This window comes from Mycteria americana, chromosome 1, assembly GCF_035582795.1.
Source record: "Mycteria americana isolate JAX WOST 10 ecotype Jacksonville Zoo and Gardens chromosome 1, USCA_MyAme_1.0, whole genome shotgun sequence".
Taxonomy (NCBI): domain Eukaryota; kingdom Metazoa; phylum Chordata; class Aves; order Ciconiiformes; family Ciconiidae; genus Mycteria; species Mycteria americana.
In genome coordinates this window covers 658,266-682,338 of record NC_134365.1, presented here as the reverse complement: position 1 = coordinate 682,338, position 24,073 = coordinate 658,266, and the positions used below count along the sequence as shown (strand labels likewise).

The 24,073-nt window shown below is 70.9% G+C and overlaps 2 protein-coding genes across 5 annotated transcripts; one reads left to right on the top strand and one right to left on the bottom strand.

Annotated features, from left to right (window-relative positions):
- Nucleotides 1-5,556: 5,556 nt before the first annotated feature.
- On the bottom strand, nucleotides 5,557-14,307 carry LMF2 (lipase maturation factor 2). 4 transcript variants are annotated; one of them, XM_075508046.1, is made up of 14 exons: nucleotides 14,174-14,307; nucleotides 12,927-13,180; nucleotides 11,462-11,490; nucleotides 10,944-11,140; nucleotides 10,557-10,735; nucleotides 10,233-10,371; nucleotides 9,697-9,885; nucleotides 9,481-9,586; nucleotides 9,002-9,098; nucleotides 8,710-8,892; nucleotides 7,424-7,592; nucleotides 6,990-7,101; nucleotides 6,589-6,697; nucleotides 5,557-6,502 (listed from the first exon to the last, which is right to left on the bottom strand). In XM_075508046.1, exons 1-14 carry the CDS (start codon nucleotides 14,268-14,270, stop codon nucleotides 6,152-6,154), a joined length of 2,211 nt encoding a protein of 736 aa, XP_075364161.1. In that variant the 5' UTR covers nucleotides 14,271-14,307; the 3' UTR covers nucleotides 5,557-6,151. The 4 variants fall into 4 exon arrangements, with proteins under 4 accessions (XP_075364161.1, XP_075364248.1, XP_075364414.1 ...); XM_075508133.1 differs by having other exon boundaries at nucleotides 9,697-9,831; XM_075508213.1 differs by having other exon boundaries at nucleotides 6,362-6,502; nucleotides 6,589-6,806.
- Nucleotides 14,296-24,011, top strand: NCAPH2 (non-SMC condensin II complex subunit H2). The gene is made up of 21 exons (XM_075508948.1): nucleotides 14,296-14,420; nucleotides 15,218-15,496; nucleotides 15,627-15,728; nucleotides 16,184-16,239; nucleotides 17,637-17,715; nucleotides 18,422-18,493; nucleotides 18,682-18,761; nucleotides 19,661-19,812; nucleotides 20,155-20,244; nucleotides 20,511-20,620; nucleotides 20,731-20,802; nucleotides 21,025-21,091; nucleotides 21,422-21,529; nucleotides 21,873-21,929; nucleotides 22,513-22,583; nucleotides 22,701-22,791; nucleotides 22,933-22,980; nucleotides 23,164-23,216; nucleotides 23,383-23,484; nucleotides 23,576-23,725; nucleotides 23,828-24,011. Exons 2-21 carry the CDS (start codon nucleotides 15,389-15,391, stop codon nucleotides 23,963-23,965), a joined length of 1,806 nt encoding a protein of 601 aa, XP_075365063.1. The 5' UTR covers nucleotides 14,296-14,420; nucleotides 15,218-15,388; the 3' UTR covers nucleotides 23,966-24,011.
- The last annotated feature ends 62 nt before the right edge of the window (nucleotides 24,012-24,073 follow it).

Sequence of the window (24,073 nt, the reverse complement as noted above, 5' to 3'; positions counted from 1 at the left end):
CAGTGAGCAGAGGGACAGCAGCGAGCAGAGGGACAGCAGCGAGCGCAGGGACAGCAGCGAGCGCAGGGACAGCAGTGAGCAGAGGGACAGCAGCGAGCACAGGGACAGCAGTGAGCGCAGGGACAGCAGCGAGCGCAGGGACAGCAGCGAGCGCAGGGACAGCAATGAGTGCAGGGACAGCAGCGAGCAGAGGGACAGCAGCGAGCACAGGGACAGCAGTGAGCGCAGGGACAGCAGTGAGCGGAGGGACAGCAGTGAGCGGAGGGACAGCAGCGAGCGCAGGGACAGCAATGAGTGCAGGGACAGCAGTGAGCGCAGGGACAGCAGCGAGCAGAGGGACAGCAGCGAGCGCAGGGACAGCAGCGAGCAGAGGGACAGCAATGAGCGCAGGGACAGCAGTGAGCGGAGGGACAGCAGCGAGCGCAGGGACAGCAATGAGTGCAGGGACAGCAGTGAGCGCAGGGACAGCAGCGAGCAGAGGGACAGCAGCGAGCGCAGGGACAGCAGTGAGCGCAGGGCCAGCAGTGCAGGGCCAGCAGCGCAGCGCCCGTCCCAGCGGCAGCAGCCGTGCCCAGCCAGCACCCAGAGCTGCGTGGGGCTGGTGGGTCTGGGCAGGAGGAGGAGGAGGAGGAGGAGGAAGCTAAAGGGGAGACATGTTGGGGGCTCCCCTGGGGGGGTGCAGGGACCGTGCGGGGGGGCTGCACCTCTGGCGCCAGCAGCTGCTGGGCACGGCAGGGCTGTCAGGGCCCCTGCCCAGCGGCACCGTGCCCGCTGCTGCCCACTCCTGCCTCTGCCCTGGCACGCAGGACACACAGGGGACCAAGAGTGACCCGGCCACAGCCCGGTACAGCGTGGCACGCACCGCTCCGCTTCAGTGCGCGGGGTGCACGTCACCCCTGCCCGTGGGCGTGCACCAGCCGCACGCCCACTCCCGGCAGGCCCTCGTCCCCCCGCGGCCCCCGGGACGGGACCTGCCCGGCCACGATGCCCACCAGCCCCACGGGGTCTTGCCCCGCGTGCTTTCAACGTCGGCAGTCGCTCAACCGAACGTTCTGCAAGGCGCGGGGGCAGCCGGTGCCCGTCCCACCCGGACGTGGATCCCACGGGAGTGCTGGTGGCCCCAGGGCCATCAGCAGCCGTGTGGCTGTTGCCCACCAGGGTAGCGACCCCCGAGCTGCTTCCCGCAGCCCCTGGACCCCCAGCCCCTCCGCACCGCTTGCCCACGGCCCTGCCCGGCCCCCCCCCAGCCCCGAGGCCCCTTCGCTCGCTCCCTCGCTGCTGCCCGCGGCCCCTCACTGTGCCGTCGGGGCGCCGGGTCCAGCCCCGCTCCCTGTCCCGACCGGAGTCGTGCCATGGCCCTGTCCCACAGGGTCACCGCGGCTGGTGCGGGCAGCAGGACGGGGACGTCCCTTTGCCCCTGCCGGGAGCCTGGCAGCCCGGGGCCACCATCAGCCGCCGGCGGGGCCGCCCATGGCCGGGGCTCCCCAGCTTGGGGGTCGGGGGTCCCCAGCTCGGGGGGCTGCAGCGTGGGGTCCCCAGCTCGGGGGCCAGGCCAGGCTCCCCGCCAGCCCCTGCCCACCCTCGGGGAGCAGCATCCCCCCGAGCCCGGTGCCGCAGGCTCAAACATTAACCGGGGGCCGGTTAACTGGTGACCGATTGCCCCGCGCCGCCGGCGCAGGCTGGGCCGCCCCTGGGCCGCCCCCCGAGGGGACAAAACCGGGGGTCCCGGCGGCCGCCCCAGAGCCCGCGCGCCCACCGCCCCTCGCCACGGCCGGCATGAGGAGCCTCCGGGCGGTGAGTACGGGCAGGCGGGACCCAGCGCCCCACACCTGGTGGTCGGACCCATCTGCATCGCCCCACATGTCGGGGTCAGACCCCTGCATGTCACCCCACAGCTCAGGGTTTGCCCCCACACCTCGGGGTCAGACCCCACTTGCATCTCCCCGCCCGTGGGGGGGGCCAGGTCCTCCCAGGTACGCAGCGATGGCGTGTGCAGCCCCCCCGTCCCTGGGGCCGTGGGGCGCAGCCCCACAAGCATCGCCCCCCCCCGTGGGGTCTGTGCCGACACGCAGCAGCCCTCGGGGACCCCCAGCCCCGCGCAGGGCGGGGGCCTGCACGGCTCAGCACGGGGCTGCCGCCCTTGGGGGGCGCAGGAGATGCCCCGGGACCCTCGGCGACGCCCGCCCTGCTGTGGGGGTGCCGGCCCCACGGGGGGCCCAGCCCCACGGGGACACCACCCCAACGGGTCCCAGCCCCTCTGTGTCCCTGCCCCACGTCCATCCCAGCCCCACGGGGGGGCCCAGCCCCACGGGAGCGGGTGAACACTCGCCCCTCGGCAGGCAGCAACCTGCGGGGAGGGGAAGGGGTCCCGCAGCTGCGGGGGAGCTCGCTGCTCCAGCAAGCCGGGGGGCCGCCCTCCCCCCCCCGGGACAGGCGGGGGGCAGTGCCCGTCCCCGGGGGGTGCCGGCTGTCGCGCAGCGCCCACGGGCGCAGCACCCACGGGCTCAGCCGCCCCCAGAGGCCTCGCTCCGGGGCGGGGGGGCCGAGGCCGCGGTGCCGGGGAGCGGCTGCCCTAAACCAGCGGCGCCCTGGGCCAGGCCCCCCCGCCCCGGCAGAGCGGGCAGCTCCCCCCGGCCCCGCTCCGGTGCTGCGCGGTGCTGTGTGATGCTGTGCGATATCGTGCAACGCTGTGCAACGCTGTGCAGTGCTGTGCAGCACTGTATAATGCTGTGCCGCGCTGTGACACGTGGTGACACGCTGTGCAGCGCTGTGCAGCACTGTGCAACGCTGTGCAATGCCGTGCGACGCCGTGCGACGCCGTGCAATACTGTGCGACGCTGTGCAGTGCTGTGCAACTCTGTGCAGCACTGTGCGATGCCGTGCGACGCTGTGCGATGCGACGCTGTGCAATGCTGTGCGATGCCGTGCGACGCTGTGCGATGCCGTGCGACGCTGTGCGATGCCGTGCGATGCCATGCGTTCGGGGCTTTCCTTTGGGGGTGGCGCGTCTCCTTAACCTTCAGGACACGCGCCGTCCCCGGCTGTTGTCACTCGCTGTCCCACTCGCTGGCCCCAGGCCAGGCCTGGTGCAGGATCCGGCCCCGCTGACCGAGCCCGGCCTGTCTCGCTGCAGGACGCCGACGCCGACCCCTCCGAGGAGCCGGAGTCCGGCAAGGCCAAGTCCGAGTACCGGAACTACGCGGTGAGCCCGGCTGGGCAGGTCGCGCTGCCATTGGGACGGGCGGTGACCCCCAGGCGGGGCGATGGGGGGTCCCCTGCACCAGGCGGGGCGATGGGGGTCCTGCACTATGAGGCTGGGTGTTGGGGGTCCTGCGGTACAAGGTGGGGTGCTGGGGGTCCTGGGGTACGAGGCCAGGCGTGCCGGGGGGCGCAGCTGCGCACCACCAGTGCTGGGGGGTCTCATCCTGCTGCTGGGAGAGGCCGGAGGGGCCCCGCGGGAGCTCCGCTGCCCCAGGCCGGGGGGGGGACGCTGCGGGGGCTCCCCCCACCCCACCGGAGCCCCCCCCGGAGCCTGACGCTGCACCGCAGGAGGGGAAGCTGCTGGACCGCGTCTACAACACCTACCTGCTGATGCACACCCACCAGACCGTCGACTTCGTCCGGAAGAAGGTGCAGCCCCCCCCCGGGGTCCACCCGTGGCGGGGGGGGTGCCACAGCCCCCCCCCCCCCGCACCCCAGCACCGCAGGTCCAGCCCCGGTGCCCCATCCCTGCCTGCGTGGGGGGCACCCGCTGCCCACGCGGCTCTGGGGAGGGTCCCGAGGGGTTTCGGGGCGGCAGCGCGGGCGGGGGGGTCGCCGTCCCCAGCGCCCGCCGCGTCCCCAGAGCGCCGAGTACGGGAGCTGCTCCCTGCGCAAGATGGGCGCCATGGAGGCCCTGGAGCTGCTGGACCAGCTGGTGGACGAGTCGGACCCGGACGTGGACTTCCCCAACTCCTACCATGCCTACCAAACGGCCGAGGGCATCCGCCGGGCCCACCCCGACAAAGGTGGGGCCGCCGACCCCCCGCCGACGCGGAGCCCGCGCGGGGCCGCGTCCCGAGGGGGGGTGACGGCCCCGCTCGCCCCCAGACTGGTTCCACCTCGTGGGGTTGCTGCACGACCTGGGGAAGGTCCTGGCGCTGTTCGGGGAGCCCCAGGTGAGCGGGACGGCGGGGAGGGGGCGGGCCGGGGGACCCCGCCGGCCACGGGCCCCTCCTTGGGGACCCCCCCGGGCCGGTGGGACGCCCGTCGCACCCCTCCGCAGTGGGCCGTGGTGGGGGACACCTTCCCCGTGGGCTGCAAGGTGCAGAAGTCGGTGGTCTTCAGCGACTCCACCTTCCACGACAACCCCGACGCCAGAGACCCCCTGTACAGGTGAGGCCGGACCCCCGGGCGGGGGGCCGGGGGGGGGGGGTGGGGTGGGGTGTGCCACGTCGCAGCCGGGGAAGGGGCCGGCGAGGGACCCAGCCCCGAGCCCCCGACCCGGCTGCACCCCCAGCACCGAGCACGGGATGTACCGGCCCCACTGCGGCCTGGAGAACGTCCTCATGTCCTGGGGACACGACGGTAAGGGCCGGGGGGCCGGCCGGGGTCCCCTCCTCGGGGCAGGGGCACCCGGGGTGGCCGCGCCCGGCCCCCCCCGACCCCCGTGCTGGGGGATTCGGGCCCCGAGCCCTTGGCAGGGGGCAGGGGGGCTGCAGCGGGGGGCAGCGGCTCCCGGGGGGGTCCAGCCCCGTCCCGTCCCCGCACGCCCCCTCTGCCCCCAGAGTACATGTACCGCGTGATGAAGTTCAACGGCTTCGCCCTGCCCAAGGAGGTAAGGGCCGGGGGGCACGCGGGGCCGACCCCCGGGGCCGCGGGGAGGGCGAGCGCCCCGGCCCGGGCTGGCACGTCCCCACGGCGTCCCCAAAGGCTTTCTACATGGTCCGCTTCCACTCCTTCTACCCCTGGCACGCGCACGGGGACTACCTGCACCTCTGCGCCGAGGAGGACCTCCGCATGCTGCCCTGGGTCAGGGAGCTCAAGTGCGTGGCTGCGGGGGGCCGGGGGCCCGGCCGAGGGCCCGGGGAGGGGGGGCGGCAGCAGCCCCCCGGCCCTGACCCGGCCCTCGCTCCCGCAGCAAGTTCGACCTCTACACCAAGCAGGAGGAGCTGCCCGACGTGCGGCAGCTTCGGGGCTACTACCAGTCCCTCATCGACAAGTACTGCCCCGGGCAGCTCTGCTGGTGAGCGGGGACCCCCGAGCTCCCCCCCCCCCCCCACCGCAGCACCCCACGCTCAACCCCAGCCCCACGGCGCGGGCCCTGCCGGAGCGGCCGCCTCGCCACGGGGCCACCGCGGCCACCTAATAAACCCGCTTGTCACGCACGCCCCCCCGTGCCAGTCGCAGCCTGGGCGGCCCCCGGCCCCGCTGGGGAAGGGATCGCAGCGGGGGAGAGGCGGGGGGCCAGCACTGTGTGTGTCCCCCCCCCCGTCACCTCTCCCCAGGGGGACAAGGACAAGGGCCAGGGCAGGACCCCTCCTCTGGCCCGTCCGGCCCCAGGGAGAGCGGCGGGGCTGGAATGTCAAAGGCTTTATTTAGAAAATTATAGGAAACCTCCGAGCTCACCGACGAGCCCACGGGAAGCACGTTACAGCCAGAGCCCTCGCACCGGGGCAGGGGGCTCTGGGGGGGGGCGGGGGGGGCAGCACCCCAAACTGCCCCGAGCACGGGCGCAGCCGAGGGGGCCGGGCAGGATCACCGGGAGGGCGCGTGCCGCTTCGCTGCGGCTGCCCAAAAGCCGCTCCCGCCAGCGCGCGGCGTGGAGCACCCCGCCGCAGCCCCGCGGGGCCCAGGACGGGGCGAGGGGGACAGAGGGGCAGCTCCGGCCCGGGGGAGCCGGGCACGGGTGACGGAGCCGCCCCGCTCTGCCGTCCACGAGCGACGACCGCGCCGCCTGCGAAGGCACTGGCTGGGGAGAGCAGCGAGCTCGCCCCGGGGTGGGCGGCGTTACGGCAGGGGTGGGGGGCTGCCTGCGCCCCAGCCGGGGACCCCCGCGCCGGGGGGCAGGCAGGGGCGGGCAGGCGGGAGGAGGGGAGGCAGCGGGGCCCGCAGGCAGCGCCAGCAGTCAGTGGGTGGAAGACGGGGCCTGGGCCGGCGGCTCCAGGCGCTGCTACTTCTTCTTCTTGGTGCCGCGGACGCCATCGCCGTGGCCGTCGGCCGCCCCCCGGGCCCGGCCCTCGCCTTTCTCCTCCGCCTCTTTGGCCTCCTTCCTCCGTACCTGCCCGTTCTTCTCGCCGCCCCCTCGGTCCGCGGGCTCCCCGCGCCTGGGGCCTTTGTGGCGGGCGGGGGGCGAGCCCCCCCGGGGCCGGCGGCCCAGGGCTCGCAGGAGGCAGACGGTGGCCGCCACGAGGTACAGGGACCAGAGGACGGCGGGGCCGGAGAAGGGGCGGCTGAGCTGGCGGAGGGACTGCAGCAGCCGGGGCAGGAGAGCGTCCGCCGAGCGCTTCAGCGGCGTCTTGTCCTGCGGGGCGAGGGAGGGGGGTCAGGGCCGTCCCCCGGCCCCGCCGGCGGCTGGGAGCGCGGCACGGCCGCGGCGCGAGGCCCTACCTTCAGCCCGTGCTGGCCGAGCAGGCTCTCCAGCGCGGGGTCACCCAGGGAGACGGTGGGGAAGAACTCCTGCACGCGCTGCCGCCGCCACCACGGCGCGGGACCCTCGCTGCGGGACGGGAGACCTCAGCGCCCGGCCCCCTGCCTCCCCCGCGCGGCCCTGGTGCACCCAGGCAGCGCCCCGGCCTTGCCAAAGCCGAGCTCGGGGTGCCGACGAGCTGCAGGCGCGCGCCGAGTTAATGAGCCAATTAGCCAGGGGAGAAGCAGCTCCCAAATTCAGGCTCCCCCGAGCCGCCCCGGCACGGTCGGCACACGCCACGGCACCGTCTGCGGCCTCACGTCAGCTCTGGGGAGCAGAGCGTGGCTGCAGGCGCTGGCACGCCCGTCCCGGCCCCGCTCACCTGCCCTCGGCGCTGCCGGTGAACCAGTACTTGTAGAGCTGGGCGCGGATGTAGACGGGGGGCCGGGCGCTGAAGGGGTACCGGGACTCGTCGACCTGCACCAGGCGGATCACTGCCGGAGACGCAGCGTTAGCCCCCGCCGGGATCCCGCACCCCTCGCCGCGGGGACAACCCCAAACCGCCGCTGGGCTGGAGCCCGGCGGCCCCGAATCCCCAGGGAAGGGCCTGGAGCGCAGACCCCCTGCGGAGGGCAGAGACGGCCCCGCCTGCCGCTCTGGGGGTCCAGTCCAGGCAGCCCCCTCCATCCCTGCCACCGCGCGGGACGGAGGGCTCTGCCGCAGCGTGACCGCGGGGGCCTCGGGCTGCCTCTGCCGCGGCATCGGGCCCGGGGAGCCCCCGGCACGACCTGCCCCGCGGCCCCCAGCCCCACTCACCCTCCTCCTTGCCCTGCAGCAGGCGGTAGACGAAGCTGGTGAACCAGGGGCTGCTGCTGTGGTGGGCCAGGGCCGCGAACCACATCTGCCAGTCGAGGCGGGGCTGGTGCGGGGCCACCACGGCGGGGGCCACGCTGACGTTCCCGGGCTTGTACATGAACTCGATCTCCTGCGGGCAGGGAGCAGAGCGGGCTGGGGGGGGGGGGGGGGGGCATCCAGATGTGGGGACCAGCACAGGGGGTCTCCCCTAGCTCCGCTGGCCCGGGGGCACAGCTCCCCCAGACTGGCCTCCCTCACCTCCCGCGGTCATCGGCTCCTTCCAGAGGGACAAAGCCCACCGGGGACGGCCACGTGCCCCAGAGGGGACCAGGCCAGCGGGACAGGGACACTTGGCTCCACTTCAGCGCCTGTCCCCGGCCACCTCACCCGACTGGCCGCAGCGCAGCCCTTCTCCCCGCAGCCCCTTTGGCGCCAAACGCCATCGTTGAACGTGATTCAACACGGCCCCATGCCGGCTCCTGCGCTTGGGTCACAACAACCCCATGCAACGCTGCAGGCTCGGGGAGGAGTGGCTGGAAAGCTGCCCAGCGGAAAAGGACCTGGGGGTGCTGGTCAACAGCCGGCTGACCATGAGCCAGCAGTGTGCCCAGGTGGCCAAGAAGGCCAATGGCATCCTGGCTTGTATCAGGAATAGAGTGGCCAGCAAGAGCAGGGCAGTGATCGTGCCCCTGTACTCAGCACTGGTGAGGCCGCACCTCGAATGCTGTGTTCAGTTTTGGGCCCCCCACTACAAGAGGGACATTGAGGGGCTGGAGCGTGTCCAGAGAAGGGCAACGGAGCTGGGGAAGGGTCTGGAGCACAAGGCTGATGGGGAGCGGCTGAGGGACCTGGGGTTGTTCAGCCTGGAGAAGAGGAGGCTGAGGGGAGACCTCATCGCTCTCTACAACTGCCTGAAAGGAGGCTGTAGAGAGGTGGGGTCGGTCTCTTCTCCCAGGTAACAAGTGATAGGACGAGAGGAAATGGCCTCAAGTTGTGCCAGGGGAGGTTTAGATTGGATATGAGGAAATTTTACTTCACTGAAAGGGTTGTCCAGCACTGGAACAGGCTGCCCAGGGAAGTGGTGGAGTCCCCATCCCTGGGGGGTATTTAAAAGCCGTGTGGATGAGGTGCTCAGGGACATGGTGTAGCGGTGGCCTTGGCAGCGCCAGGTTAACAGTGGGACTCTGTGATCTTAAAGGTCTTTTCCAACCTAAAGGATCGTGTGATGCTGTGCAATGGCGGCTCACCGTCCAGGTCTGCTTGTCATAGCTGCCCTCCAGCACCACCTCGGGCCGCCCCCCGACGCCCGTCATCCTGCGGAAGAGCCCATAGGAGTTCACCACCTGGAAGCGTTCGACCGCGTTGAACATCTGGTGGATGCCGGGCCACAGCTTGCCGTTGGACTCGTAGTCGATGTAGGTGAAAGGCACCTGGGGAACGGCAGAGAGCGGCTCCGTCACACGGCTGGGAGCGGCTTGGGGGGCCCAGGCCGAGTCTCCGCTGTCCCCTGCTCCCCCCAGACGCTTCCCAACCGCTCACCAAGCTGATGGCAAACATCCCCATGGTTGCTGTGGCGAAGACGGCCCACTGCAGCGTGGCCCAGAACTTCCAGAAGCAGCCGCGGACGCAGGCACACCTGCGGGGGGGAAGGAGACGGGTCAGAGCTGCGCAGCCCCACGGTCCGGGGCTCCGGCCGTGAGCTGCGGGGTTCAGAGCCGCCCACGCCGTGCCCAAAGCGGTGGAGGGCTCAGCCCTGCTCCAGCGCTGCGGAGGAAGAGCCCTCCCAACTCACCCGGCACCCGCGAGCCGGGCACGGCACCCACCCCGCGCGGCCCCGGGGTCCAGCCCCTCGCCCGGCTCCGAGCACCCCACGAGATCCGAGCGTCCCTCCACGCACGAATCGCACCCTTAGGGGGGGTGGGGGCACCAGGCCACCCCCACCGGCCGCCCCGTTCCTGCTCAGCTCTCGCCACCAAGCGGCAAGGCCCGGGGGATCCCCAGCACCCCCCGTCGCCCACCTGTACATGGCAGAGAGGATCTCCCAGGAGAGCGAGAGGAAGCCCAGCCCCACCAGCGGCAGGGTCACCGCTCGCAGCCACGTCGTGAACTCGTGGTAGGTGAAGGCTGGAGCGAAGGAAAACCCGCGGGGTCGGAGAGCAGCCTCTCCCGCCCCGGGGGGTGCAGGGCCGTGGGGACAACGGGCAGGCAGCCCCGCGGGCACGGCCGTGACGTACCCACTTTGGAGTCCAGCAGCCTCTTCTCCCAGTTGATCTCCAGGCCGAAGCACTGGACGCTCCAGTAGAGCAGGAAGCCGTAGGTGCTCAGCTCCAGCAGGGCGGAGAGGACTGCCCGCAGGCTGGGGGGCCAGGCTGCGGCAGAGCAGGGCCGCTGAACGCCGGGGGCTCGGCGAGCCCGACCCACCGCTGCACGGAGGGGTGCAAACTGTGCCCCGAGAGCCCAAGCAGGGAGAGGGCAAGCGGGCAGCGCTCAGAGCGCATCCCTGCGCCCGGAGCCCACACGCTGCTTCACGGTGGCCCCGGCTCCGGCACCCCACAGGCACGGACCCCCGCCCCAGGAGCAGGCCAGGCGGCCGTGCCGGCAGCAGCTGTCGCAACGCCGAGGCAGAGGGCAGCTGCGGGCAGCCGGAACGACGCCTCTTGCTGTCGCACCCGGACAGGGTCGGTCAGCGACGGCGGCCTGTCCCTTCCCCAACTCCAGAGACGGCAGAGAGGGGATCCCACCTCCCCACAGAGGGCACCCAGGGACTCACTGCTGGCATGCCTCCTCTTGCTGCGCCCCAGCCAGCGCCCCACGTGCTCCTCGTCCAGCAGGGAGAAGGCCAGGACGATGGTGAGCATGTTGAAGAAGTTGTAGTTACCCGTGAGGATGATGAGGACCTGCAGCAGGACCTGGGGAGGAGCGAAGGCAGGGCTGGGCTGTCACCGTGCGGGGGGACAGAGGACATCGGGCACCCCGCCGCCAGCAGCGTGGCCACCCCAGCACCCGGGGGAGTCCTGCCGGCAGTCCTGCCAGTCCTGCAGAGCGAGGAGCCCGTCCTGCCCGGGGGCTGAGCCGGTCCCCCCTGCCCGCCCACCTGGCTGTAGAAGGCAAAGAGCCGGAGGCGGCGGATGGGTGCGAAGAAGAGGAGCGGGACAGCGATCTCGATGACGTAGGTGGCCACCACGCTGAACTTCTGGAACCAGACGGGCAGCTGGTGGGCGAACCAGGCGCCTGGCGTGGGGATGCACTGGGTCTCATAGTGATAGGTGAGAGCTGGGGGGACAGGAGGGGTCAGGGGTGCGGGGAGGGGCGCGGGGACACGGCTTGGAGCCGGCACAGAGCCGTGCCCGACACGGGAGAGGTGCCGGCAGCAGCTGCCCACGGGCACAGGAGGCACAGCCTGAAGCTTGGGGCAACGCTCCTGCTCCCCCCGCCCGGCAGGGGTGCCCCGAAGCCCGTGATGCCCCGCAGCCCCCCTCACCTGTGAGCCCCCACCAGGTGGGGCAGCGGCTGGTCAGCTTCACCACGCCGGAGGCGAACATCAGCCGGAAGAGGAGCCAGCGCACCAGCCAGAAGGTGACGCCGTCGTGGGCGCGCCAGGCCGTGGACCGCCACTTCAGCAGGCGCAGGGGGGCCACCAGCACCGCCAGGAAACCCGCTTCCAGCAGGAGACTGTCCCTGCGGGGAACACCGCTGTCCCCCACCGCCACCCCGGGGACGCAGACCCCTCGGGGCAGCCGGCTCTGTCCCGCCGCGCCGGCACCGAGGCCCCGGGGTGCCGAGGGGCTGGCCGGCCCGCCGCCGCTTCCCGAGGGCGGCGAGACGGGTCACCGCCGCCCGCAGGGGACGCGACGCTCCCCGCCCCGGGGCTTGGGCAAGCCGCGGCCCGGCTGCAGCAGGGGCAGGACGGCTCCCCCGGCACGGAGCCCCCGCGGCAGCCCCCCCCGGCTCGGCCCTGCGGGCGGGCGCGCCGGAAGGGCCGAGGTGGGGCCGACTTACCACTGGAAGTAGAGGAAGACCTGCCCCACCTGCGGAGAGAGGGAACCGAGCGGTGAGCGGGGCAGGCCAGAGGTGTGGGTTTGGCCCCCCAGACCCTTCCCCGCACCCGCCCCACAGAGAGGGGGCAGAAGGGCCGAGGGGCGGCCACAGATCCCTCCTGGCGCCGCTGGCCGCCCCTTTCCCACCACCGGCCAACGCCAAGGAGCAGAGCAGAGGCCTCAACCTCCACGTTGCCTTGCTGCTCCCGGCCCCGGGGCGCTGCCCCTCCTGCCCGCAGCAGCCGGGCAGAGGGCTGGAGCGGAGGGAGGCTGGCGCTGGGGAGGGGCAGGGACTTTCTCTCCAGCATCACCTTAAAAGGGAGCGAGGAGAGGAAGGCCTGGCTGGCACACGGGGCCGGGAGCTGCGCATGCCACAGCAGTCACGCCGGGAGACAGAGTCCCCACGGGTGGGAGTCACCCAGGGCTTCCCGGCCCTGCACGGCGGCCGCGGGTGCCGCTTCCTCTCCCTGCCGAGGCAGCGAGTCACTCTGGAGCCCCGGCTCCCACCCTGCCTCTCCTCGGGCCCCAAACACGGGCCACGCAGCTCGGCGGGGCTGCCCACGCGAGGGGAGCTGCTCACAACGGCTCCCCGTGGGGCACAGCCGTGTGCCGGGGAGGCTGTGAGCAGTTCAGAGGGGACGGGGGTAACGGCGCTGCAGGGCAGCCCCCCAGCACGGAACAAACCCCGCTCCCACGGGGAGCCTTGCTCTCCCGGCCTCCCGACACCGTCCCCTGCAGCCACCGGTGCTGGATGCGGCCCGAGCCCCGGCAGGAGGGACCGGCGAGGGCTGCCGGCACCGCCGGCCGCCCGGGCTGCCTCCGGCAGGGCAGGCAGGGTGGGAGAGCCGCCCCGTGGGGTAACAGCCGCCCAGCCCGGGAGGGATTTCCAAGCACGGGCGGTTTTTTCCTCTTTAATTCCCCTGGTTTCAGAGGGAAGAGAAACTCTCCTCCCCCCGCCACCTGCGCTAGCAGACTCTGACTCACCCGAGCTCCTCCGCACGAAGCCACCGGCCCCGGCAGCGAGCACAAACGGCTCGGGAGGGCAGATTTGAGGCCGTGGGGGCACAGAGCTCTCGTGCAGCCAGGCAGGGACACGGGGAAAGGGCCCGGCACTTGGGTCAAGGGCCCGGGGAGGCCGTGGGCGGGCAGGGGATGGAGTTACCCCCACAGTGGTGCAGGAATCGGCTGTGCAGGCGAGGCTGGGGGGGGTTTTATCCCAGGGAAGGCGCCGAGAAGCAGAGCAGGGATGGGGCAGGATGTCCCCACACGAGCCAGGGAGCTGCCAGCACCTTCGTGAGGGAAGCTGAGCATGCCAGGAGCTCGTAGGACGATGGTAACACAAGAACGTCACCCCCCCGCCCTCCTCAGTCCCAGCTCTGACCCCTCCAGGTCACCGTGAGCCCCCCACAACCCCAGTGATCTGATACCTGGTAGAGCGAGAGGTAGAGCACCCCGAGCAGGGCGAAGAGCAGGCTGTCCCGCAGGGGCTCGAAGAGCAAGGCGCCGAAGGAGGCGAGCACGCCGAGGAGACAGAGCAGCTCCATCCCCAGCTCCGTATCCAAACCCAAGTGGGGACTGAGCCACAACAAGGTGGGAAAATCCCGTAGTTGCTCCCACAGCCCCTTCCCGCTCAGGCGCAGCACTTTGCGGGCCGGCAGGATGCCATCTCTCCCGTATAGCCCTGGAAAAGGGGACGGTGACAGTGGGTGACAGCGGGTGACAGCCCTATACATCTGGGGTGGCGGAACTGGGAGCCCACTCTTGCCAGCGCCTCGACGAGCGGGGGGCTGCCGCAGAGACGAAGTCTCTGCGGCAGCCCCCCGCTCGTCGAGGTGCTGGCAGAGGGCGGGGGGGGTCTAGCTAGTTCTCCCTGCAAACTGGCTTCCCAGTGTCCTCATGAAACTGGGAAGGGAGCAGCAATGGGAAGAGCCCACGTGGAAGCCGGTGGCTGCCAGACCCAGCCTGGCCACGTGGAAGGGAGCTGAAGGCCCTGCCTGCTGCAGGCAGGGGACATCCGTGCGGGCAGAGCTCTGCTTCGGTGCTCGGGGCGGGGGGGGTGCGAGGGTCTGGAGCAGCCCCCAGACCCCCCCCGGGGTGGTGGGGAGGGAGGGGACCCTCTCCCCATGGAGGACGCCTGGCTTCGGCAGCTCCCGCTCCCCCCGGTGCTCACGGCAGGGCACAGCCCCGGCCCCTCGCTGGCCCCCGGGTAGGGAAACGGAGGCCGCGGGCACAGAGAGAGCGGCTACCCAGGACCGGCTGAGCCGAGCCCGGCAGCGGGACCGCGGAGACACCGCCTACCCGGGGCAGCCGCAGGGACGCCAGGCAGGGTCAGCCCCGCGCCCCCGGGGGCTCCGCATCCCCCTGCCCCGCACGCAGCGGGGCGGGGGGGACGGGACCGGGCACCCCGCGACCCCGGGGGAGGGCGGCAGCTCCGGCCCGGCCCTCCCCGCGTCCCCACCCCGGGACTGGCCGCATCCCGGCCCCGCGACGAGCGGCGCCCACCGCAGCCCGGGCTCGCTGCCTCCGGCGGGGCCTACCTCACCCTCCGGCCCTCCGGCCCCCCGCAGGCCCTGCGCGGCCCCCCGCCGCCCGGGGAAGGTGGTCGAGCGAGCGAGCGGGCGGACGGACGGCGTCCCCCCGCTCCCCGCGTCCCCCCCCCCCGCCGCCACCGTACCGGGGATCTGGACGTAGAGCGAGGCGAAGGCGGCGAGGTAGGCGGCGGCCAGCCCGGCCAGGAACAGCGACCGCGGCCGCCGCGGCGGCTCCCCCATGGCGGCACCGGCACCGCAGGGCGCCGCGCGCGCGACCTCAGCGCGTACGCTGCGTCAGCACGCACGGGCGTCGGCACGCACCGCCCCGCGCGTCACGTCGGGCGGGAAGCGCGAAATGGCGGCGGGGACCGGGGCTGCCGGCGGGGCCTGGTGAGTGGGGCTGGGGCTGGGGCTGGGGCTGGGGCTGGGGCTGGGGCTGGGGCTGGGGCTGGGGCTGGGGCTGGGGCTGGGGCTGGGGCTGGGGCTGGGGCTGGGGCTGGGGCTGGGGCTGGGGCTGGGGCTGGGCTTCGGCTTCGGCTTCGGCTTCGGCTTCGGCTTCGGCTTCGGCTTCCCGCTGCCCCCGGGGAGCTCCGCGGCTCGGGCAGCGTCTCTCGGGCAGGCGGGCGGGCTTGCTGCGGGCGTTGGCCCCGGAGCGGCTCGGCTGTGCCGGTGGTTTTGCGTCCAGCGTCCCTGCGGCTGCCTGGGGAGGCCAGGGATGGCGTGAGGTGGCTGTGGGCTCTTGGCGCTGGCCTGGGGCCGTTCCGCTGTCCTGCGGGGCTGAGGGGAGGCCTGATGGCTCCCTGCAACTGCCTGAAAGGAGGGCGTAGAGAGGTGGGGTCGGTCTCTTCTCCCAGGTAACAAGTGATGGGACGAGAGGAAATGGCCTCAAGTTGCACCAGGGGAGGTTTAGACTGGATATTAGGAAATTTTACTTCACCGAAAGGGTTGTCCAGCATTGGAACAGGCTGCCCAGGGCAGTGGTGGAGTCCCCATCCCTGGAGGTATTTAAAAGACATATATATGTGGTGCTTAGGGACATGGTGTAGTGGTGGCCTTGGCAGCGCCAGGTTAATGGCTGGACTCCGTAATCTTAAAGTCTTTTCCAACCTAAACGATTCTGTGTTTCTATGTTTACTGAAAAGTTGTAATTCTGTTGAAATCCGGTTGACTTCAGGTTTCTGCCCTAGCCGGCTATCACAAGGCATCAGCTGCGCCCGCCTCTAGGTGACCTGCCACCCTCAGGCATCACCTGCGGGACCGTCTGCCGAGAAACGGGTGGTTTCAGCCCGATTAAACGACCCCGGGGGTCTGCCCGGCCGCCGAGCGGGCCGTGAGCTCCTCCGCCGGGAGCTGCCGCCATGGAGGAGGTGGAGTCGCGCTTCCTGCACCTCCTGCAGCCCATCCGCGACCTCACCAAGAACTGGGAGGTGGATGTGGCCGCCCAGCTCGGGGAGTACCTGGAGGAGGTAAGGGGGGGCCCCGCGTCCCCTGCGCCGGGTCGGGGAGGTTGGGGGCGACGCCCTCTTCCCCCTCGCTGTGCGAGAGATCCAGTCTGCGAATCGGCGTTTCGTTTTCCTCCTTTTGCGTGTTTCGCAGCTGGATCAAATCTGCATTTCCTTTGACAACGGCAAAACCACCATGAACTTCATAGAAGCGGCCCTGCTGATCCAGGGCTCTGCCTGCGTCTACAGTAGGAAGGTGAGGAAGCCGGCGGCGACTGCCGCGTCATGGCCCCGGTCCTGTCTCCCGTTCTGCGATCCCTCAGCCGGTGGTCCTGAGGCCGAGCTCCACGGGGGCTGCTCTGGGGAACGGGTTTTGAAAGACTCGAACATAATAGCGACTAACTGATATGAAAGGGTTTGGTTTTGTAATTCCTAAATTCAGTCCCTTTGTACGCGTTGGGGTTGGCAGCCTGGAAAAGAGCAGGAATGTTGCTGTTCAGCACTTTTCCTCTCTAGAGGGTGGAATACAAAAACCTCGCTTCCCCAAATGAGAACGGCTCAGACAGCGAAAAGAACACCAAGGTTATCAAGGAATTGAACTCTCGCTGCCTGGAGATAAGAGGAGGGGGGTGGTTCGTCCCGGCATCAGCCGGAGTAGCTTTTCTGGGAGCTGCTTCCTCTTTCTCCAAGAGCCTGGCCCCTGTCTTGCAGGTGGAGTATCTCTACTCCCTGGTCTACCAGACGCTCGACTTCATCTCCGATAAAAAGTAAGTCGAGCTCCCCCCACCCCGGGCAGGCAGCTTTGCCAGGGCTGCCGTCTTCCAGCGCGCCTTCGCCGCCTTGGCAGAAAACGCTGCCGCGTGCTTCTGCCTCGCTGCCCTTGCCCTCTGCGTTGCGGCACGGCCCCAGCCCTTCCCTGCTCTCCTTCCTGCCGAGGTTCGGTAGCTCCTGGCCCGAGAGCGTGCGAGCTGCGCGTCCCCTTTTAGGGACGAGGTTGTGCCTTGCCCCACCCGCAGTGGGAGCCTGCGGGAAGGTCCCTGATCCCACTTCTGCTACTGGGGCCCTCCACCCCTAGGCAATCGTCTCTTTAAAAAAATACCCCAAACAAACCTATTGCAGCGTCAGTCTCCAGCCCCGTAAAGAGTTCTTTGAAGCAGAAGGATTTTTGTGGCTGCAGGAAAGTCTCCTGCTGGGACTTGCTTCAGCCCAGAGGGCTGGGGGCGATGCTCATCCCCACGCGACTTCCAGTGGCATCATCCTGCGGTTTTCTTGCTGCAGCGCTTTGCTGTTGCGTAAGGAGAGGGCAGTCTCCAGCATCCTGCAGAGTAAATCTTAGCGGGCAAGAAACCGTCCCGTGTGGCAAAGCAGCTTGTGATTTATTTTTCCCCTTGTTGCTGAAAGCGGGGCTCTGCCCTTGCAGCTGCAGTTCTCAAGCTGCCTTGCGTAACTTGCCTGTTGCCAGCCCGGCGCCGGCTCTGAACACGCTCTCCGCTGAGGAGAGGTCAGCTAACGGCACCCTCCCGTCTGCGCTCGGACTGGGGATTTGGGGGAAGACGAGGTTTTTGTGCTGCACCTCGCCCCAAACAACTGCTTGGCTCCAAGCACGCAAACGAGCTTTTGGAGGGAACTGTCCTGCCTCTGCTTTGCCCAGCCGTGAGCCCCGCTCGTAGGAAATGTTGCCAGTCGTTTGGGGAGGCCGAGGCAGAGGACCTGAAAGATTCTCTGCTTGGGCTGGGGTAACGTGAAGCTGCTGAGGGGGTTTCCCAAAGTCTCTGACAATTATTTCCGTGCTGTGGGACTGAAGTGAAACGTTCCCTCCTGTTCCTGTAACAGAGCTTCCGAGCTGGCATTGGCAGGACGATTTTTGTCCCAGATGGGGTTTGTCGGGCAGGCTGGATCCCCTCTTCCCACAAGGCCCGATTCCTTTGCAGCCCCCCACCGCCTTCCTGGGCAGGCGCAGAGGAGCACCGGGAGCGTGTTGGCTCGCTCTCGTCAGGGGAGCGCGCTGATGGCACGGCCGTCCGGCCGCGCTGACCTCTCCGTGCTGCCCGTAGTGCTCAGAGATGCTGCAGCGGGGCCGGAGGGAACCTGCCGCCGCTTCGCCTCCAGCCTTTCGCTGCTGCCACGGGCAGATCCTGACCCCGTGTTTTGCTCCCTGACTCAGGCGGGAAAAACAGCCCAGCTCCGTGGGGCAGGACGGCAAAGACGCCGACGCGACCTTTGGGGCTGAGGAGGAGGAGGAGGTGAGAGGGGCGACTGCGCCCCGTCGCGGCGTGGGGAGCGGAGCGCTCGGTGGCTTGTGGGCACGGCCAGAGCTGTTTTCGGCTGCCGGGCTGCGAGGGGGCTGCAGGCGGGACGGGTGCCCCCGGGACTCCCCCCTTTCTGGCCGGCGCTGCGGCTGCCATCTCCTGCGTACGCCCTCCTGCTCTTCCCTAGCAGGGGGGGTTTAGCCCCACATCTCCCCGCTCTGCCCCAGGGACGGCAGGAGCACTCGGTGAGCTTTTTGTCACGACACTGCCGTGCCAGCCTCCAAGGGACGTGACCTGCCACCTCGCAGCCCTCCTGGAGAAGAGCTAGCCCCCCGCGCTGCGTGTGGGGCCCTCCCTCCGGCCGCCCCGGGGCTCAGCCTTCCTTCTCTTCGTCCTTAACTCGGGCTGTCTCTCGGGACTCTCTCCCCCGGCGGCGCGGCAGCTGCCTGGGCTGAGCCGAGTGGAGGGCAGGGAGCGAGCGGGCCCTTCCCATGGCAGCGGGCGCCTTCCCAGTTCCTTCCTCGCTTTCCTCCTGCCCGTCGGGTGCTGCCTTCGCAGTGCTGCACGTTTCAGCCCCGCTCCTCTCCTGCCACAGCAGCTCAAAAGCTGCAGCTCCGCTGGCTCTGTCCCACCCGTGTCCATCCCCCCCCGCTCCGGCTGGGGTCCCTCGGGGTGACCGCTGGTGGGGGTCTCTCAGCAGTTCCTCTCCCTGGACGACATCAGGGACAGCAGCCAGGCGAACGTGGACATGAAGAAGGATCATCAGCCCAACGTAAGAGAAGCCGTTTTCCTCCTTTTCTCTCCTGCCCCGTGTCGGGGTTTCCCCGGGTGAACCCCTCAGGCGCCGGGGGCCAGCCACCCTCCCGGCCAGGCTCTGCGGGGACGGTGCTGGCCGGCAGCGCTGTGCCATGCTGGGCGCCTTCCCCGGGGTCCGTCCTGCCCGCCGCCTTGCCTTCCCAGGCTGTGAACATTGTTCCCTTGACTCCGATGTCTTTGGTCCCCCCGGAAGAGGCCGAGAAGAGAGACAACCCTCTGTTGAGGTGAAAGCCCCCCTCACCGTGCCCCTCAGCCGCCCCTGCGGGTTTAGCTGGGCCCCCCTCCGTTGCTGTAGTAGGGTCGGGCTTTCCCCATGCCTTAGCTGAGGAAGCAGCGCTTTCCCAGTTAGAACTGGACGGCAGGAGGGTAGGATAATCACAGAATCACAGAATCGTTTAGGTTGGAAAAGACCTTTAAGATCATCAAGTCCAACCGTAAACCTAACACTGCCCAGCCCACCACTACACCATGTCCCTGAGCACCTCATCCAAACGGCTTTTAAATACCCCCAGGGATGGGGACTCCACCACTGCCCTGGGCAGCCTGTTCCAGTGCTGGACAACCCTTTCAGTGAAGACATTTTTCCTAATATCCAGTCTAAACCTCCCCTGGCGCAACTTGAGGCCATTTCCTCTCGTCCTATCTCTTGTTACCTGGGAGAAGAGACCGACCCCACCTCTCCACACCCTCCTTTCAGGCAGTTGTAGAGAGCGATGAGGTCTCTCCTCAGCCTCCTTTTCTCCAGGCTGAACAACCCCAGATCCCCCAGCCGCTCCCCATCAGCCTTGTGCTCCAGACCCTTCCCCAGCCCCGCTGCCCTTCTCTGGACACGCTCCAGCACCAGGCCCCGCGGGCCCCGGGGAGCTGGGAGGCGCGGAGTCCTCTGGTGAAGGCAGGGCGGGAGGCCCCGGGGGAGCGACGAGCCGGGGCCGCGCTGGGAAACCCCGGCAGGACTTTGCTGGGGCAGAGAAGCCGCTATGGCTGATCCCCCCCCGGAGCAGGGGGGCTTTGGGGACACCCCAGCGGGGCTCCCCGAGGTGGGCCAGTGCCCCCCTCCCCGGGCTCCCAGCGGGACAGGGCAGAGCCGGGTCTCGGGGGTCCCCTGACGGGTTTTTGCCCTCAGCCGGAAAGGGGAGATCCTCGCCAGCCGGAAGGATTTCCGGATGAACACGTGCACCCCTCACACCACCGGAGCCTTCCTGGTGGAGCTGGCAGGCCTCTCCCCCACCTGCCTGCAGGACCGGCAGCGCAAAGGCAGCCCCGGCAGAGCGGCAGGTACGGGGGGCTCGGGGCGCGGATGGCTGCGGAGCTGCCGGCCGGGGGGCAGGCACCCTGGGCTGCTCCGCTGGCCGCCTGCCTCCGGCAAAACCGCGCCGCCGGAGACGATCGGGTGCTGGGCGAGGGCAGGGCGCCGAGGCCGGAGCTGCCCCCTGCCCGCTCCCCGGCGTGGGGGGGAGGCTGCCCGCGGCCGGCAGCCTCGCCGGGGCCGGTGGGAAGGGGCAGCACCGAGGCCGCTCTGCGTCGGCGCCGGCGGCTGGGGCTCCTGTGGGCAGGGGCGGCGGGGGGGCCCTGCCTGCCGGGGCGGCTGCGGACCTCTCGCCTCCGTCACCTCGGCAGGAGCGCAGTCCTGCGTCCTCGGCGGCGGGAGGGAGAGCGCTGGCGGCGGCGGGGCGCCCGTCCAGGCACTCAGCTTCTCTGAAGACAGAGGTGAGCCGCACGTGGTCGGCGGGCTGGGGGGGATCCGGCCGTTTGTCCTCCCTGCCTGCGTGCCCGGCCGGGCTGGGCAGGGCTGCGCGTGTTCGGGCGGATGCTCCCGCCCTCTGCTATCTCGAGGCGGTCTGCTCCTCTCGGCAGCTTCAGCCGGCCCCTCGGCCGTGACGAGGGAAAGTCCGCGGGGAACTCGGTGGCAGACGGCTGGAAATGGGGGATCCCAGAGGCTTTTACGGCGTTTGACCGTTTGGTTCCCCTGCCAGGTGCCGCAGGACCGGACGATGACTACAGCAGAGAGGACGACGTGCCTGGGGTCCTGGAGGACGACGTGGAAATGATTCCGGCTGCTAAAGAACGCATCGAGGCGCAGAGGGTAGGCGTGGGCAGGGGCTCGTGGCGGCGGTGCCTCGCTCCTTCCCCGCCGCCCCGCGCTTCCCTGCCCGGTGCCGCGGGAAACTCACTGGCTCGTTCTGCGTCTGCCAGAGCGCGCCCCGGGCGAAGGGGTACGTGCTGCGGGAGCGAGCCCCTGCCGAGGACCCCAAAGCCCGCATCAAGGTAGGGGGGCCCAGAGCCGGAGAGCCTCTCCGAGTCCGCGTGGGACGCCGCGGGAAGCCCCGGGACGTCCCCGCCGTGCTTCGTGCCGTGCCGGTGCCGGCGGTGGGGTGACCCGAGCCAGGCGGCTCCCGTGCGCCCACCCCGGGGAGCTGCAGGAGCTTTGCCGGGAGCAGAGCTGCCCAGAGCTTTGCCGGCTTCATTCTGTGCTCGCTCCTCTGCCAGGAGATGCTGGATCCGTGGCAAAGCCTCGACCCCTTCGGTGACTCCGAGGACAAGCCGTTTAAGAAAGGTAGCGGAGGTGGAGCGGGGGAAGAGGGGCTGCGCCCCGGCTTTCGCTTTGCCCGGGACAGGCCAGGGCCCGCCTGCGCGGGGGCAGGAAGGCTCGGTTCCCCGGCCGCTTGTCCTTCGGCGTCCCCAGAGCCGCGGCGGGTCTTTGCCAGCGCCGCGCTGGGCAGAGGGGCCTGGCAGAGGGGCAGCTGCCCCGTCCCGGGCCCTCGGGGGGGGCTGGGCTGCGCTTAGAGCAGCGGCACGGGACTCTCCCCGTGGCGCCCGGCGCCGCTCGCGCCCGGGCCCTGGCAGCCGCGGCCCCGCAGGGCTCCCGATCTCTGTCCGCCCCCAGGGAGGCCCTTCCTGGTGCCGCACGGCCTGGACGACGTGGTCGGTGGCAAGCGGAAGAGGAAGGGACCGAGGAAGCTCCAGGACTTCGTGAAATGGTTCTCCGCAGCCTGTGAGTGTCGTGGCCGTGGCGTTTCCGCCGTGGCCGTGATCCGGCCGGCCTCGCGGCAGGACCCTTCTCTGCCGGGAAAGGCCTCGCCCAGACCCCTCCGCTGTGGGTGCTCGGGTCCGGGCCAGCCCCGCTCAGCAGCAGCTGCGGTCTCTGCTCTGCTCTGCTCTTGCTGGAGCTGCCCAGGCGACTCCGTCCCACCGACCCAGCGGGACGCGAATCGCCTTCCATCTCCTCGCCCGGGCTCGTACCTCAACCGAGGCCCCGAGGAGAAAGGGGGAGATCATCTGCGACAGGAGCGGCACCTTCGACCGTTCGTAATTTCGATCCTCTCTGGTTCCCCCAGACGACGACGTCGCCGCCGACAGCAGGAAAACGGCGAGGAAGGGGCCGACGTTCGCAGGTGAGCGGGCGCGGTGGGGCTGTCGGAGAGGTGCCGTTTCGCTCCCCGCCTGCGGCTCTGACTGCCCCTCGGCCCCACCTGCCGCTGCCGTGCCCCGCGCCCTACGGCCTGCCCGGGGGGGCTTTTTGGGCTGGAAAGCGGCAGGACGCCTCGCCGGGGAGCCGAGAGCGCGGCAAATACCCAGGAGGGAAGGGGCTCGCTGCGGCAGGGCTGTGCCGGGGGAGCTCACGGCCGAGCGTGCGGGCGGCGGGGCCGGAGGGGGACGTTCTAGTTTGGGAACGGAGGCAGTTCTAGCTCTCGCGGCTGCTCCTCTTTCAAAAAGCAGCCCTGAAATCCGGCTGGGCCAAACCTCGCCCGCGCCGGCTGCAGAGCCCCTCCCGCGCCGGGGTTGGGGGGATGCGGCGGCGCGACGGAGACAGAAGGGCAGGCGTTGGCGCCGGCCTGCAGCCCCAAAACTGCGCGAGGGGGTCCCGGGCAGGCACCCCGACAGCCTCGGCGTGCCGGGGGGAGGGAGGGGGGGCTGGAGGAGCCGAGCCCCCCCGGGGCAGCACTCCCCAGGCCCCTGCGCCCCGTCTCTCCCCAGACATGGAGGTGCTGTACTGGAAGCGGCTGAAGGAGCGGGCGGCGGCGCAGAGGAAGCTGCGGAGCGGGGCGGTGAGCGGGCCGGGGGCAGCTGGGCTCGCCGGGACCCCTGCCCATGCCCCCCACCCCCCCCCGGCACTGGGGGGCTGTGCAGCCCCTCGCGGGGGGCTCAGAGCCGTTCTCTACCAGGGGCCGCCGTGGACGCCGCCGCCGCCGCCGTGCGAGGAGGAGCTGGATCTGCCGGAGGAGGAACGCGGGGCTGAGTGCCACGAAGGAGCGGGTACCTCTGCACCCCGGAGACCCCCAGCCGGGGGTCCCGTCCCCTCCCGCGGTGGCCGGGTGGCCCTGGTGGAGATGGGGCCAGGCCCCGGGGGGCTGCTGGGCCCCGGGGGGGCACTGAGCGGGTCTCCCCTCCTGGCAGATGACTTTGCGGAGCACGAGGACGTCCTGCCGGAGGAAGCAGCCCTGGGTGAGCGCTGCGGGGCGGCGGGCAAGCGCCCTCCCCCGGGCACAAGCCCCACGGCTTTGTGCTGTGAGCCGGGGGGCCGCTGCCGTACCCCCATCCCAAACGCCCCTGCCCCGTCCGTGGGAGCGTCCCCTGTCCCCGCACGGTGTCACTGCTGGTGACGCTCTGCCCCCCCCCGCCCCGCAGACCCCCACGACCTGAGCTCGCTGGGCTACGAGGAGCTGGTGCGCAGGAACGTGGTAGGCGCCCGCGGCGGAGGGACGGTGCGGGGACGGGGCACGGGGACGAGCCACCGGCGGTGGCGGTGGCGGCGGGGGGCTCCGGCCCAGGGCGGGCGCGAGGCGGGGAAGCGGCAGGGTGCCGGGGTGCCCCCGCTCCCCTCTCCCCTCTCCCCTCTCCCCGCAGGAGCTGTTCATCGCCAACTCCCAGAAGTACGCGCAGGAGACGGAGCTCTCCCAGCACGTGCGCCGCTGGGAGGAGAGGATGGGGCCGCTGCTGCAGGAACAGGCAGGGACCGGGGCGGGCAGGGGGGCCGGGGCGGGCGGGGAGGGGGCCGTCAGCCCCCCCCTCCCCGCGCCTGAGCCCGCTCTGCCCGCAGGAGGAGCGAGCCCCCTTCGACATCCACGGCTACGGGGACGCGCTGGCGGGCGGCTGCGGGGAGCTGGGGCGGTGGCGGTCCTTCGCCAGCCTGGTGGCGGGGCAGCCCCCCTTCGAGGTGTGCCGCTACATGCTGGCCTCCCTCCAGCTGGTAAGCGCGGGGCGGGGGGGGGGGACACACGGGGCCCCCGGGCTCTCCTGGGCCCCCCCTACCGCTCCCCCCCACCCCCTCGTCCTCCTTCCCTCTCCCCAGGCCAACGACTACGTGGTGGAGCTGGCGCAGGAGCCGGGGCTGGAGCGGGCGCTGGACACCATGCGGCTGCGGCTGCTCACCCACCGGCGGGCGCAGGACCGCTTCCGCGCCTTCCAGCCCCCCTCCGCCTGCCCCTGAGCGGGCGCCCCCTCCCCCTCCGTGCCCCCCGCGACCCTCGGCAATAAACCCCCTCCTTCGGTGAAGGCCGTGCCGTGCCGGGGAGGGAAAGGCCCCTTCCCTGGGGGC

What these genes read in the sequence shown, in the direction of transcription:
- LMF2 (XM_075508046.1), bottom strand. Translation starts at nt 14,270, where the DNA reads ATGGGGGAGCCGCCGCGGCGGCCGCGGTCGCTGTTCCTGGCCGGGCTG. An exon ending in TCTTTGCCTTCTACAGCCAG is followed by an intron (nt 10,372 to 10,556) that starts GTGGGCGGGCAG and finishes GCTCCTCCCCAG; the next exon opens with GTCCTGCTGCAGGTCCTCAT. An exon ending in GCTGCTGGACTCCAAAGTGG is followed by an intron (nt 9,587 to 9,696) that starts GTACGTCACGGC and finishes CCTTCGCTCCAG; the next exon opens with CCTTCACCTACCACGAGTTC.
- NCAPH2 (XM_075508948.1), top strand. Translation starts at nt 15,389, where the DNA reads ATGGAGGAGGTGGAGTCGCGCTTCCTGCACCTCCTGCAGCCCATCCGC. An exon ending in TCGGGGAGTACCTGGAGGAG is followed by an intron (nt 15,497 to 15,626) that starts GTAAGGGGGGGC and finishes CGTGTTTCGCAG; the next exon opens with CTGGATCAAATCTGCATTTC. An exon ending in CAGCCCCGGCAGAGCGGCAG is followed by an intron (nt 19,813 to 20,154) that starts GTACGGGGGGCT and finishes TCACCTCGGCAG; the next exon opens with GAGCGCAGTCCTGCGTCCTC.